Source organism: Ranitomeya variabilis, chromosome 8 (assembly GCF_051348905.1).
Source record: "Ranitomeya variabilis isolate aRanVar5 chromosome 8, aRanVar5.hap1, whole genome shotgun sequence".
NCBI lineage: Eukaryota > Metazoa > Chordata > Amphibia > Anura > Dendrobatidae > Ranitomeya > Ranitomeya variabilis.
The window spans coordinates 132,220,470-132,236,284 of NC_135239.1; the positions used below are offsets into that span (position 1 = coordinate 132,220,470).

A 15,815-nucleotide genomic window follows, 5' to 3' on the forward strand; every position below is an offset into this window, starting at 1 on the left:
GCGTTGAGCCCCCGATAGTCCACGCAGAACCGCTTAGTTCGGTCCTTTCAAGAGACGAGGACTACAGGCGAAGCCCACGCGCTGTTGGACGCTTGGATCACCCCCAGCTTCAGCATCTCGTCTATCTCTTGGCTCATGTGCTGAACTCCTCGTGTTCTCTCCCTCTACTAACCTACCCTTGCCTGACATTGCCATCTCCGTGTGCGGTTCAATCATTACTCCAAAGCAACATGCCCGCTGCCTTGGAGTCATCCTTGATTCCGAGCTTTCATTCACCCCCCACATCCGATCACTGGCTCGCTCTTATCTGCATCTCAAAAACATTTATAGAAATCGCCCTTTTCTTACTTTCGACTCTGCAAAAACTCTTACTGTTTCTCTTATTCATTCCCGTCTGGACTATTGTAACTCTCTACTAATCGGCCTCCCTCTTACCAAACTCTCCCTGCTCCAATCTGTCCTGAATGCTGCTGCCAGGATCATATTCCTCACCAACCGTTACACCGATGCCTCTACCTTGTGCCAGTCATTACACTGGCTACCCATCCACTCCAGAATCCAGTACAAAACTACTACCCTCATCCACAAAGCACTCCATGGCTCAGCACCACCCTACATCTCCTCTCTGGTCTCAGTCTACCACCCTACCCGTGCCCTCCGCTCCGCTAATGACCTCAGGTTAGCATCCTCAATAATCAGAACCTCCCACTCCCGTCTCCAAGACTTTACACGTGCTGCACCGATTCTTTGGAATGCACTACCTAGGTTAATACGATTAATCCCCAATCCCCACAGTTTTAAGCGTGCCCTAAAAACGCATTTGTTCAGACTGGCCTACCGCCTCAACACATTAACCTAACTATCCCTGTGTGGCCTATTAAAAATAGAAGAAAAAAAAAACAAAACACATAATCTGGTTCCTTGCATCGTGCTCTCATACACTTTATGCAGTTAATAGCCCTCTGTGTCTGTACTGCTACATACTTAGGCTGTTAACTGGTTCATGCAGCTTTACATGAACACCCGAGCCTTACACTATGGCTGGTCCAAATAACTAAAGCAATTGTTACCATCCACCTCTCGTGTCTCCCCTTTTTCTCATAGGTTGTAAGCTTGCGAGCAGGGCCCTCATTCCTCCTGGTATCTAGTTTGAACTGTGATTTCTGTTATGCTGTAATGTCTATTGTCTGTACAAGTCCCCTCTGAGTTGTAAAGCGCTGCGGAATATGTTGGCGCTATATAAATACAAATTATTATTATTATTATTAATAATAATAATAATAATAATAATAATATTATGTGCTGCTGCACCTTGAGAGAGACCTGATATGCTGAACGCCGGATCGGGGGGTGATTGCCGGTTTCCACATCATGGTTGGCTGCCTCAGTCCTTCCGGGCAGGCTGTTGAACAGCTCCCGAAAGGGGTGTTGGGAGACCCCCAGCTGGGAACATTGGTCCTCCGAGAGCTGGTGGCCAACCCCCACATCCTCGACGGATCCACCCGCCTTGGCTTGGGTGAGCAGATCCAGGAGGGTTTCTACCTCACCTTCCTCCGGCGGGTTGCACACTGGGTGGGCACAAGCCTCCCGCTCATGATGTGCCTTCATCATGTTCACGTGGAAGGCCTTCCTCCTTCCACGGGCTTGGTCCAGGGTGACCAGATAGGTGACGGCGTTGAGCTGCTGGTGCACAAATTATGGACCCTCCCAGGCCGCCTGAAGCTTGTTTTGTGGGACGGGGACCAGTACCCATACCTTTTGACCCACCTGGTAGGTCCCCTCACAAGCATTCTGGTCATACCACCGCTTCTGGTCAGCTTGGGCCTGGGCCATATTGTCATGCACCAGCCGTGTCAAGGCTGTCATTCTGTCCCGGAAGAGCACAACATACTCAATGGCCGACACTCCAGGGATGGCCAAATCTCCTTCCCACTCTTCCTTCACCAGAGCAAGGGGCCCCCGTACACATCGCCCATACAGGAGCTCAAAGGGGGAGAACCCCGTTGAGGCCTGTGGAACCTCCCGGTAGGCAAATATAAGGTGTGGGAGATACCGCTCCCAATCTCTCCCTTGGGAGTCGACCAACATCTTAAGCATCTGCTTTAAGGTGCCATTGAACCACTCACACAGGCCATTGGTCTGTGGGTGATACGTGCTGGCTACCAGATGTTGCACCTGTATCTGCTTACAGAGAGACTCCATCAGCTGTGACATGAACTTGGTCCCTCGGTCGGTGAGCATTTCCTAGGGAAACCCCACTCTGGAGAAGTTCTCCAGTAAGGCAGTGGCCACTTTGTCAGCCCGAATGGATGACAAAGTTACCGCCTCCGGGTACCGAGTGGCATAGTCCACTACCGTTAATATAAAGCATTTCCCGGAGCGACTGGGAGTGGACAGGGGTCCAATGAGATCCACAGCCACCCTCGAGAAAGGCTCTTCAATGATGGGCAGAGTTACCAGTGGGGCTTTGGGGAGCTGCCCCACCCTCCGACAGGTGTCACACGAACAGCAGTAGGCAATTACCTCGGTCCTCATTCCAGGCCAGTAGAAATGCTGCGCTAGCCTGGCCCTGGTTTTAGCAATCCCTAGGTGTCCGGCCATGGGAAACTCGTGTGCTCTCCGCAACAATTCCGCCCTGAACGGATAGGGTACCACTAACTGTCGGTCCCTGGGACACGCCTCCGGTGAACCCTGCTGGACCGTTACCCGGTACAGCCGTCCCTGTTCCCAGACCACCCGCTCGTGGTCTGACTCCCCGGGAGGCTGTGCCGTCTGCTCCTTGAGAGCTTTCAGGCTAGCGTCCGCTTCCAACGCTGCCTGAAATCCCTGACTCGATGTGGCGAGAATGGACGACACTGCCACATCCGCTGTCAGCTCCCCGGGATCTGTCTCCCAGCCGCTGTCTGACTCGGCAACTGCTTGGTCAGAGAGGGGGAAGCCGTCGGACCTCTGCGAGTCTCCTTGGGCTCCGGCGCTCCCACTCCTGGTGACAGAGACCACGACCGCTGTGCCCATGGGTAGCGCCTGCTTCCCCCCTGCCCCTGACCAAGTCGCCGGGTCAGGCAGACTTCCCTGCACTCCTGACATCCCGGGTGTGGGGAACTCTTGCCCTGGGGTCTTACCTGGTGGCTCCTCTCCCGGGACGCCTCCTCCCCCCATGGCCTGTTCCTCTTCCTGCAGGGGCCCTAGACTCAGCTGGCTGGATTCACTTAGGGGGCCCTACACTGCCCATAGCAGCCCCTCCCTCCACCTCTGAGCTCTCCCCTACAGTCTCCTCACCTGTCCTCCCTGTGAGCCCTGTGTGTGTGGTGTCAGTGTATGGATTACTATCAGGTTCCACTCCCTCCCCCACTGTTGGAGGCACATTCAACACAACATTCACAGTAGAGTCATGACATTCTTGGGGAGCCGAACTTGGGGGTTCAGTGGCCACATACTGAGACACTAGCCACCCCAAATCGGTCCCAGGTAATACATTAGCAGGAATATTTGACGTTACTCCCACCTCCCACACTCCCCTCCCGGCGCCCCAGTCCAAAAACACCTTGGCGACAGGCAGTGCCGGTTCCACGCCTCCAATTCCGGAGACGGAAAGGGTTTTCCCCGGTACCAAGTCTTGAGGGGACACCACCTCAGGACGTACTAGTGTTCGTTCAGCGCCTGTGTCCCGCAGTCCCATGACCGCTGAGCGGCCGATAGTGATGGGTTGGTAATTGTCCAGGGACCTCGCACCACCCCCTCGCACACATAAAACAGTGGACGGTTTCGGGGATAGGGATGGGGCCTTAAGACGCTGGGGACATACAGCCTTGAAGTGTCCCAGCTGGTTGCAGCGATGACAATGTCTGGGTTCTGCGCCTGGCCTGGAGAGGGCAGCAGGGGGGTACACCCCTTGCACTCTGGGGGCTGGGGAAACAGGGGCAGGATTGGGCTTACCCCATCTCCAGGAGCTGCTGGCAGGCTTCTTCGGTTCAGGCGCCCTGTTATTGGCATACTCGTCTGCCAGGGCGGCTGTGTCAGAAGCCCCCTTTGGTTTCCGGTCACGGAGGAACTGCTGGAGGTCCTCTGGGCAGTTCCACAAGAACTGCTCCGTGACTAACAGTTCATGGACCTCCTGGCGGGTGGTGAGCGCTAGACCCGAGGTCCAGTGCTCTGCAGCTCTCAGCAACGCCTGCATGTGGTCGATCCAGGTGTCCTTTGGGCCCCGCTGCAGGCTCTGGAACTTCTTACGGTAGGACTCCGGGGTGAGGTTGTAGTGCTGGATCAGGGCCCGCTTGATGCTGCTGTAGTCCTGCTCCGCCCCGACAGGTAAGTCCCCCAAAACTTCCAGGGACTTACCCCTCAAACGGGGGGGTCAGGTATCTTGCCCACTGAGCCAGTGCCAGATGGTGTTGAAGGCAGGTCCTTTCAAAGGCCAGCAAGAAGAAATCCAGGTCTCCATCCTTCTCAAGCAGAGGGAAGTCCTCGGCCCGGACTTTGGAAGCCCTGGTTTCTGGTGGTGCTGGGGCATCCAGCGGGAGCCCATATTGAGTCATCTCCAGTTGGTGCCGGCACTCCGCTGCTCTCTCTGTCGCTGCTTGCTTCGCTGCCCGCTCTGCAGCTTTCTCGGCCCGCTCCGCTGCCTCACGGCGTTCTGCACGCTCGGCCTCCGCTGCTTTCTCTGCAGCTGCCATGAGTCTCATATAGGCTTCTTCATTACCCGCCTCAAGACATGCCGCTGCAACAAGGGCCTCGGATGTGGACAGGCTGGGGCGGGTAGGTGGTGGGTAGTCCCTTGCCGGACTAAGCACGGATGGCTGGCTCCTTGGGGAGTCTGGGCTGAGCTCCCCCTCGCCTTGAACAGTACTGTCCACCACCACCTCCTCATCGACCATAGCACTGGCCTGTGCCCTCACTGCACTCCTGGTGCCATCCGCCATCTTTGGAACCTCTGCTTACTGACACAGCTGTAACCCTGACCTTGAACACAACTTATTATATCTACACTCTGACCGTCTAGTGCTGGGCTGACCTTAAGACCCCAGCAGTGAAAGTTACCACTGGTAGTCTTTAGTGTCTGGGAGTAGGGGTCCCAAGCACACTATTACTCTGATCCCACCCGCTGCCACCAATGTGAAGGAAACCCAGTTCCTCCCACGTCACCAATCCGTGACGTCACTACACAGGCACAGCTCTCCAGCGCCCCCTTTGTCTCTCAGGTCAGTAAGGGAACTGCACCTAGAGCAAATGGCCGCCGGGGAGACTGCCCTGTTACCCACGCTGGGTATTCTAAGATTCGCAATCAGAGTAAAAGGATCAGCCCAAAATTAATTTATGATTTAATTGCCTTAAGGGCGCACTAGGTAATTACAAGAAATATACAGTCAAAATATATCAAGAGTTACAGTCAGAGTAAAATATAACAATCATAAGGCAAGGCTTAGAGGTATAAAGCTGGAGGTCAATTTACCAGGTTGAAGGTTGCTTGTGGAAGCCGGGGGGCTCAGCGTTCCGCAGGTCCAACACTTAGTTGCCGGGCAGCCCCCAGAAAGCGTGTGCTTGCTCCCCTCTGGCTGGCATATGCCCTGTTCCTTAGTCATCTTCCTCTGTCCTGGCACACTCTCCAAGTGTCCCAGCTCTTAACCCTGCTGTGTCCCTCCCCCTGTAGCTGGGTGGGCTTAGCAATCTCCACCCCTCTGCATCCCTGCAAGATTTATTCCAATATCTTATAAATGGGATAACTTCTCTCAGGATGATCGGATCAGTTCACGGGCAGTACCAGTGCATGTGGTTTGTTCTGCCGGTCGTACAGGGATCAAACCTGGACTCATTTGGTCACTTTGGGAGGCTGATCTCTATATCTCGGGTTTCAGAACTCCCACGGACCCGGGAGTCGCACTGTCAGATGCACAATTTCTTTAGGGCGAGGGGGATATTTTTTATGAGCCGGTACCTCGGAGGATGCGTCCACAATTCACTATTCCATGTTGGAGAAGGTTCGACTGGACGGCCATAATAGATGTGTATCCTGTGGCCACTTGACAGGCGTGTTTTATTAAGCCCCTCAGGCACCTCTATGTCCCCTGCTGGTGTGGCTTCCTCACTCAGGCTTTGAAATGCCATGTTCCTGCTACACTGTGCTCAGCTCTTTAGCATACTAAAAGGAACTTTATTCATTAGAAAAGGTGGGGGCCAGGAGCACTCCTCTCTGCAGACCTGTGACGAGGAGACAAAATGGAGTCACGCCAATCTTTGTTAGTATGCCCGTCCAAGATGACGGCTGTTCCCTCATCACAGGTTGGAGTTAGAATTGGGGGGGTTTCCACTGTTTAGGCGCATCAGGGGCTCTGCAAACGCAACATGACGTCCGATCTCAATTCCAGCCAATTCTGCGTTGAAAAAGTAAAACCGCTCTTCTTCCCTTCCGAGCTCTGTTGTTTGCCCAAGCAGTGGTTTACCCCCACATATAAGGTATCAGCGTACTCAGAATAAATTGGACAACAACTTTTGCGATACAATTTATCCTGTTGCCCCTGGAAAAATAAAAAAATGGGGGCGAAAATATGATTTTTGTGAATCAAATATGATTTTTGATTTTTATGGGTCTACATTATAAACTTCTGTGAAGCACTTGGGGGTTTAAAGTGCTCACTACACATCTAGATAAGTTCCTTAAGGGGGTCTACTTTCCAAAATGGTGTCACTTGTGGGGGGGTCTCCACTGTTTAGGCACATTAGGGGCTCTCCAAACGCGACATGGCGTCCTATCTCAATTCCAGCCAATTTTGCATTGAAAAGTCAAATGGCGCTCCTTCCCTTCCGAGCTCTGCCATGCGCCCAAACAGTGGTTTACCCCCACACATGGGGTATCGGCATATTCAGGATAAATTGTACAACTACTTTTGGGGTCCAATTTCTCCTGTTACCCTTGGTAAAATAAAATAAATTGGACCTGAAGCATTTTTTTTGTGAAAAAAGTTAAATGTTAATTTTTTTAAACATTCCAAAAATTCCTGTGAAGCACTTGAAGGGTTAATAAACTTCTTAAATATGGTTTTGAGCACCTTGAGGGGTACAGTTTTTAGAATGGTGTCACTTTTAGATATTTTCTATCATATAGACCCCTCAAAGTGACTTCAAATGTGATGTGGTCCCTAAATAAAAATGGCGTAGTAAAAATGAGAAATCGCTGGTCAAATTTTAACCCCCCTTATAACTTCGTAACTAAAAAAAAATTGTTCCAAAATTCTGCTGATGTAAAGTGGACATGTGGGAAATGTTACTTATTAGGTATTTTGTGTAACATATCTCTGTGATTTAAGGGCATGACAATTCAGATTTGGAAAAATGCAAAATTTTCGCCAAATTTCAGTTTTTTTCACAAATAAACGCAAGTAATATCAAAGACATTTTACCACTATCACGAAGTACAATATGTAACGTAAAAACTTTGTCAGAATCACCGGGATCCGTTGAAGCTTTCCAGGGTTATAACCTCATAAAGGGATTGTGATCAGAATTGTAAAAATTGGCCTGGTCATTAACGTTCAAACCACCCTTGGGGTAAAGGGGTTAATCTATGACGGCATAGTGTGTTACTAATGGTAATATTTTAGACACTGGTTCCAGCTCTCTTCAGGTCATTGACCGCGTCCCCCTGTGTAGTTCTGGGCTTATTCCTGACCTTTTTCTGAATCATCCTTAGCTCTTCAAGTGAGTCTAGCATGTAGCCACAGACCAAGGAAGATTGACAGTCATCTTCTGTTTCTTCCATTTTCTAATTACTGTGCTAACAGTTGTTGCCTTCTCGCCAAGCGGCTTGCCTATTGTCTTGTAGTCCTTCCTAGCCTTGTGCAGGTCAACATTTTAATCCCTGGTGTCCTTAGATAGCTCTTTGGTTTTGGCCATGGTGGAGATGTTGAATTGTGATTGAGTGTATAGACAGGTATATTTCATACAGATAACAGATTCACACAGGTACAATTAATACAGGTGAGTGCAGAGTAGGAGGACTTCTTAAAGAAAAACTAACTGGTCTGTTAGAGAGAGAATTCTTGCTGGTTGGTAGGTAGGTGATCAAATACTTATTGTATGCAATAAAATGCAATTTAATCATTTAAAAATCATATCATGTGATTTTCAGTTTTTTTATTTTTTGTCTTACAGGGAAGTGTACCTACGATAAAAATTACAAATCTCTCCATTCTTTGTAGCTGGAAAATCTTCCAAAATCTGCAGTATATCAAATACTTATTTTCCCACTGTATATACAGTACATTACCATAACTTATCATACAAAATATGTTATTGTAACATTTAAAATTATAATCCACCAGGCGATCTAAAAATTGATACTCGGGGGCCCTCACATGTTATACAATTCAGTTTTAATCCTTTGTTTTCCACCCTCATTGTTGAAAGAAAGTCTTGTGTTATAGTCTTGTTATAAAAAACTGAAGAAACATAAACAAGCATTGTACCTTTGTTTTTTTTCATTCTTTTCCCAAAAACACAATTGCATTATTGGTGCGTTTTTACATTTAGAGGCGACTTATTGCATAGTTGCCCCATTTCAGTTTGTATCCGTCCTTTATTGGTTTTTTTTAAATGTGATTGGTATTGTGCAGTGTTTACAGCCCCAGAATTAATCCATAGCATCAGTTCAATATTGAATAGCTGAACACATTAATTACGTCATGATCTATTACTTTGATTGCATGCTGTGTATTTCTCTGTACAGATCTTCCACCTGAGCATCACCTTCCTCAGTGCTTGATTCTCATACATATAATGAATAAACTTCCCACTCTTCCTGATGAGCTACAGATTTTATGGTGCAGAAGCAGCAAATCTCCAGCAAGGTATGTATGTGTGTGTACAGGTTTTAGACAGCTAGTAACCTTCATTATAATCCTGAATATATTTAGCAATGAAAATTGTTTAATTTTTCCTGAAAGCTGATCTGAATAATTTTTAACACAATCTCCATTTTTCTTGCTCCGTTTCAGAATGTCCATATTTCAAGCAGTGCTACAGAGTTTTGCAAGATGTTTTCCTGAGATAGCCCTTCCAGTTGTTCTGCAGGATGAGTTAGGAAAAGGCCAAAACCCAATAACCCTTACCTTCTATCAATACGTCTGCACCCGTGTGTGTGCCTGTATTGTGTTGCTGCCTCCAGGTTGCTTTGCTGATTTAGTAAGTCTAGTGATAAGAATAGGATCTTCATATGAGAAAAATTATAGAAGGGGTAGAATCATTTTCAGAACTCTGTTGTGATTCTTTGCAACACTAAGTGGAAATATTATTGTGCATACATGTAGGTGACAATAAAGCAAAATTTTTGCTTTCCCAAATAAACAAAGACAGTTGGTAAAAAGCATTATTGTAACGCCTTGTTCACATTTGCATCATGGCTTTTGTTATCATTTGAATCCGTAGTACCTTCCCGAGTTCATCAGCATTTATAAGCGTACCCTATTAACATTTAATTAGATCTATGGGCTATACTAATGCAGTGTCCATAAATCTGACAGGATGACTAGCACTGCATGAAATCTGCAACCAAGGCTCCTACTGGAGCCTCTGACACCAATGAGGACATATCCTAAGTGTCTGATCACGCTTTTTTTTTTTCCCATCAAACGTAGGTTGTTTTACAAGAATTGTAATAGCATGACATGCTACAGTAAAAGTACTGGAGGGCAAAAATACTGGTCTATTATGAAGCAACCCCTTACATAACCAGACAGGGCTCTTCATGGTGTAAGGATCTCATAATGAAAGCACAGTGTATTGTTACACTGTGTTCCAAATTATTACACTGGTCAACAGCATTTTTGGTGCCAAAGATATTTCATCGAATTTAGGGTATTTTTGGGGTGCTGATTCTGAATATGTCATCAGTTTTGCCAGATTGGCTCAAGTTTTTGAGATTTTTGGTATCTTATTTATAGCACTTGTTGGTAAATGTGACGCATCATCTCATTAATTTCTTTGGATTAGTACTTGAACTGAGCAGTTCTCAATATAGTTTTGTGTTAATTAGTGTTCTAAAAGTTTGTTCATAGCTTGATTTTTGCACTAACTTTATGTTGTTGTCTGTTTTCCAGTGAAAAGCATGAACTCATCAAGAAGAAGTTGTCTTAACGATCCAGACTCATTCTGTTACATTTGTGGTGAATACACACTGTCAAAACATAGAAGAAACATAACAGACTTCGTAAAAAAAAGTGTATTTTGGTGTTATGCTTGGGGACCAAGACAAGTTTTGGGCACCACACATAGTGTGCAAAGCATGTATCGAATTATTACGAAAATGGAGCAAAGGACAAAGAAAAAGCTTCAAATTTGGTGTTCCAATGGTGTGGAGAGAGCCAAAAAATCATCATGATGACTGTTATTTATGGTAAACACAGGTACAGGCACATCTTCACAATGAGGGACAGGCCTTCTTGCAGATTCCATGTTACTCCCATTTTCGTTTCTTATGCTTATTGAATCCTTGCACTTGCACTGCACAGAAATAACAGTCATCATGATGATTTTTTGGCTCTCTCCACACCATTGGAACACCAAATTTGAAGCTTTTTCTTTGTCCTTTGCTCCATTTTCGTAATAATTCGATACATGCTTTGCACACTATGTGTGGTGCCCAAAACTTGTCTTGGTCCCCAAGCATAACCCCAAAATAGGCAAAATACACTTTTTTTTACGAAGTCTGTTATGTTTCTTCTATGTTTTGGCAGTGTGTATTCACCACAAATGTAACAGAATGAGTCTGGATCGTTAAGACAACTTCTTCTTGATGAGTTCATGCTTTTCACTGGAAAACAGACAACAACATAAAGTTAGTGCAAAAATCAAGCTATGAACAAACTTTTAGAACACTAATTAACACAAAACTATATTGAGAACTGCTCAGTTCAAGTACTAATCCAAAGAAATTAATGAGATGATGTGTCGCATTTACCAACAAGTGCTATAAATAAGATACCAAAAATGTCAAAAACTTGAGCCAATCTGGCAAAACTGATAGCATATTCAGAATCAGCACCCCAAAAATACCCCAAATTAATTAAAATATTTTGGACACCAGAAAAAAAAAATTTTTTTGTTGACCTGTGTTATGCACAAAGAATTTAGGAGTGATAAGGTTAGAATTTTTTTGTTTGTCATTTAAACTCATTGATAGTGATGTGTGTCAGGGCTCTTTATATCACTGAAAGCAATTGCAGATACCTGTGCAAATTAGTTTGGCAGGTGTGTCCAAATAAAGGCAAGACTACTTAAGAAGGCTGTTCCACATTATTAAGCAGCCTACATTTTTTGCCAAAATGGGAAATAAAAAGGATGTGTCGGCTGCTGAGAAGCAACAAATTGTGGAGTATTTAGGTCAAGGCATGACTTCAATCAACATTGCCAAGACACTTCATCGTGATCATCGCACAATCAAGAAGTATGTAGCTGATTCCCAGCACACACGTGTGCATGCTGATAAGGAAAAATTGAGGACTCTTTCCAACAGGCAATTGCGTAAGGTTAAAAGAGCAGCTGCAAAAATGCCTTGTCATAGCAGCAGACAAGTTTTTGAAGCTGCTGGTGCCTCCAACGTCCCCAGAACAACAAGATGCAGGGTCCTTCAGAGGTTTGCAGCTGTGCGTAAGCCATCCTGTCGACCACCTCTATCCACTGCACACAAGCAGAAACTGCTCCAGTGGGCCAAACGATACATGAAGACTGACTTCTAAACTGTTTTGTTCACTGATGAGTGCCGTGCAACGCTCGATGGTCCAGATGGATGGAGTGGAGGATGGCTGGTTCATGAAAACACGGCTAAGATGCCAACAAGGAGGAGGTGGAGTAATGTTTTGGGCTGGAATCATGGGGAGAGAGATTGTCGGCCCCTTTATGATGAACTCTATAATCTTTGTGGTGTTTCTAAAACAACACTTTCTGCCATGATTCAAGAGGAAGAACCGTGCTTTCCGCAGCAAGATCATTTTCATGCATGATAATGCACCGTCTCATGCTGCAAAAAACACATCTGCATCTCTGGCTGCTATGGGCATAAAAGAGGACAAACTTATGGTGTGGTCACCATCTTCCCCTGACCTCAACCCCATTGAGAACCTCTGGAGCATCATCCAAAGGAGTGTCTATGATGGCGAGAGGCAGTTCACATCTAAGCAACAGCTCTGGGAGGGTATTCTGTCCACATGCAAAACAATTGAAGCAGAAACCATCCAAAAACTGACAAATTCAATGGACGAGAGAGTTCAGAAGCTTCTTTCGAACAAGGGGTCCTATGTGCAAATGTAACATCACCTAGAATAAAGTTTTCACTTGAAAACTGTTTGATTTCATTTTGTAATAAGCTGATAATGCTTATAACTTCACAATTGACCATTTTTTTGTTCAAAATAAAATAAAAAAAAAAGGTTGAAAACTCTGCTGTGCATAATAATTTGTAACATGCATTTTGAGTGTTTATTTTTTTTTTAAAAAGATACTGTTTTCATAGGCAGTTTGTTCCAAAACATTGCAATTATACTAGAATAGTAGATGACTGGAAAATAACAATGACTGCAATTCAGATAGGTAATTTAAAGAAAAATATGAGGAAATATTATTTGCATAATAATTTGGATCACAGTGTATATGCCACCTAGGTCTTGTAAATACTAGACACAACTGTGAAATAATTGTGGAGGATACAGCAGCCAGCTGCCCCTCTTTTCCAAGGAGGGTTTAGTTATAGGAATCACCATCTTAATATATACTTACCTTATAATGTCTTCACATCCTGTTCCATCCAGATGTGTCTGGATCCCAGAATTCCAAGCGGCGGAAGTTCACCGACCTCCATATTGCGACACCCAAGTGATGGATGTCAATATGGAAACTGCTGGTGGTACCAGCCTCTTGTGCGGTATCACCAGCGGAACACCGTCGCACCACACACACACACTCACTCTGTATACGCCGTACGCACCACACGCACAAACACACACTGTATATGTCATACACACCACACACACTCTCACAAACTGTATGTGCCGTACGCACCACACACACACGCTGTTTTCGCCGTACGCAGCCTCTTGCGCGGTACCACCAGCGGAGCACCGTCGCACCAAACACACACACTCTGTATACGCCATACGCACCACACACACAAACACACTGTATATGCCTTACACACCACACACAAACACACACTATATATGTCATACGCACCACACACATACTGTATACGCCGTGCACACCACACACACACTGTATACTCCGTACGCAGCCTCTTGCTGGGTACCACCAGTGGAACACCGTCACGAACACGCCGCCGCAGGGATCAGCCGAATGATTCACTGACCGCCGCCATCTTTGTACAGGAAGAGTACATGTGCAGTTTTAATGTGACCGGCGCTAGGCACAGTGAGTCATTCGGCCGATCCCGGCAGCTGATGCGCAACGTGTCTACAGGCAGAGGAAGCCGGTCACATTAAAGGGGTTTTCCCACGAATGAAAGTTAATTTTAAAAATTGTCTGTGTCTGACCGTGTACGGAGCATACCACATCTCCTGGGCAGGAGAGGACGCAAAGGACAATACTGACATTACAGCAGGGGATTACAGAGGATTTCTTTTGTCAGGTAAATTATTTCACTGGCTGTTTTTAAACAATATTTTACCTCACAAAATGTATCCTCTGCGATCTCCTGCTGTATTGTCAGTATTGTCTTTTGCTTCCTCCCCTACATTGTGAAAAAGAGAGTGGATAGGTGGATGAGCACATGGGGGGGAGAGATTCTCAATGCTGCAAAGCCTGCCCCCATCATAACATTACCGCCCTTCCGATGTGATAGCAGCGGGTTTCCATCTAGTGTTTCATAAATGTGAGAGAATTAGAAAGACCAATGGGGCAAGCCACTGCTGAGTCCCCATGGTTTATATAGATTGTAAGGAGATTTATAATTTAAAGGTGTTGCCTTTTAGTATCTTATTGATACTTTTTTTCAAGCCAATATGGTTAAATACAGGCAGTGATGCACACATACAGACATATAAATGCTGCAATACAGGTAGTGTCACTGGGGTCATATACAGTTTGTGCATAGTTGTGAAAAAGCGCTTTGGCTTTGTAGTGCAAATGTAGAAGATGGCAAGGATAACACAAATGCAAGCACTATGGAGCAAAACGGTGAGAACATCACCCTGAAATATCCTAACACTGCTGCAGGGGGCAGAATTTGCCACAATGTCTTATAGTGTGTAATATATAGCCCAGACTAAGCCTGACGTGTGGGTGTGGAGCTCCCAAAGATTCAGTAGTATAAATCACTCTCATAAATGGATCAAAATAAATAGAAGCACAGTAAAAAATGGAAACCATACTGAAAATGTAACAAAATAAAGTGCCTCCTTCGGAAAGAAATATTACCCTCCTTCAGAGAATGCAGTGTGGCTTTCAGCGTGCCCTAATCTTACAGCGATGTGGTTCTGGTTTCAGGAGCGCTCTCTGCTTTGTGCTGTACTTAGTAATAGGATGCTGGAGTCCCTTTTGGCCATTGACGTGTGGTGTTTCTTGGCACGGTAAGTTCAGTTACATCATGTATCACGTTGCTGTGGCAACGTTTTGTATGTTGCATTATTACTTTGTTTTTAGGGTTTATTAATCATTTTTATTGTTGTACTTTCAGATACGGAACTGCAGAGCTTTGTGCTCACCATGTTCATATTATAGCCCTTTTGGTAAGCATTGGTCTTGTATTCTCCCCTGTATTGCTGCCCATGCATTATTACACAGAGAATTAACAGTTTAAGAAGTACTGACAGACAGTCAGTACTTCTTAAACTGTTAATTCTCCCAAGTGAGGTGCCCCAGGTTGTTGGTGAGGTCAAAGTGAGGAGGCAGTTTTTGCACAAGTGATTCTAAATAGTTCAGTCCTATGTATGGTTGACATAATCTCTGGTTTAGCAACATATTTGATTAACTTTATTCTTATTTTTTTTGTCTTGCACAGAGTTCAGTAAACAAATAAAAACAAAATTGTGCAATATTTTTAATGCTGGCATTGCTTATGGTGATGCTTGGTCATCACCAGCTCTGGATAGTAGGGCCAAGGCATTACCTTGGCAGGTCAGGCCTCAGTAGGAAAAGTATCAGAAATCCTGATGTAAATATTTGTATAGTGTACAGGAAAGTTTGTTTTTTTTCACAAACACATTGTAGCCTCGTTTCTTGAAGGTATTTATACTGTAAAACACCTTCAAAGTAAAAAAAAAAATGTTGCCATTTTTACACCAGCCATCTTCACAGTGTCAGAGCATGGTCAGGATAGGTTGTGGATAAAGCTTTCTAATTCTTGAAAATGAACACCACTTTAGACCATGACTGGAATAACTTCTCTGGCAATGGTAAAGTGTGCAGGATTCATCCAAGTGTCATAACTTTTTTTTTTCTTTTGTGTGTTAACATGGCCATATGAGGGTTTTTCAGACATTTTTTTTTTCTAGTTCTAATGTTTAGTTGTTGATTTTTTTCAGCATCTACAGGTTAATTAGCTTTAATAGTCTCAATAGCTAGTTTAATAGTGAATAGGTTTTTTACCTACTTTTTAGTTTTTAATTCCCCTAAGGGACTTGAACTCATGATCGATTTATTGCTTGTTCTATATACTTCAATGCTTTACTGTCACAATTTTTTTGTATTGTTTTTTGTTTAACCTCTTAACGGCCTTATTCCCTCTTTGCCGTTTCACAACGGGGATCGGGAATAAGGTGATAGATTCCCTTTTCAACCCTGGGGGAGTGATGAGACCCTGGAGAACATGATCAGGG

The 15,815-nt window shown here is 45.2% G+C and overlaps 1 protein-coding gene across 2 annotated transcripts in view; it reads left to right on the forward strand.

Annotated features, from left to right (window-relative positions):
- The window catches only part of FIRRM (FIGNL1 interacting regulator of recombination and mitosis), a 983,706-nt gene that overhangs the window by 419,725 nt on the left and 548,166 nt on the right, over positions 1-15,815 (forward strand). For both annotated transcript variants that reach the window (XM_077276297.1, XM_077276298.1), the window contains exons 12-15: positions 8,720-8,840; positions 8,988-9,174; positions 14,485-14,567; positions 14,675-14,726. In XM_077276297.1, coding sequence (XP_077132412.1) covers positions 8,720-8,840; positions 8,988-9,174; positions 14,485-14,567; positions 14,675-14,726 — 443 coding nt within the window. The remainder of the gene's footprint in view (positions 1-8,719; positions 8,841-8,987; positions 9,175-14,484; positions 14,568-14,674; positions 14,727-15,815) is intronic.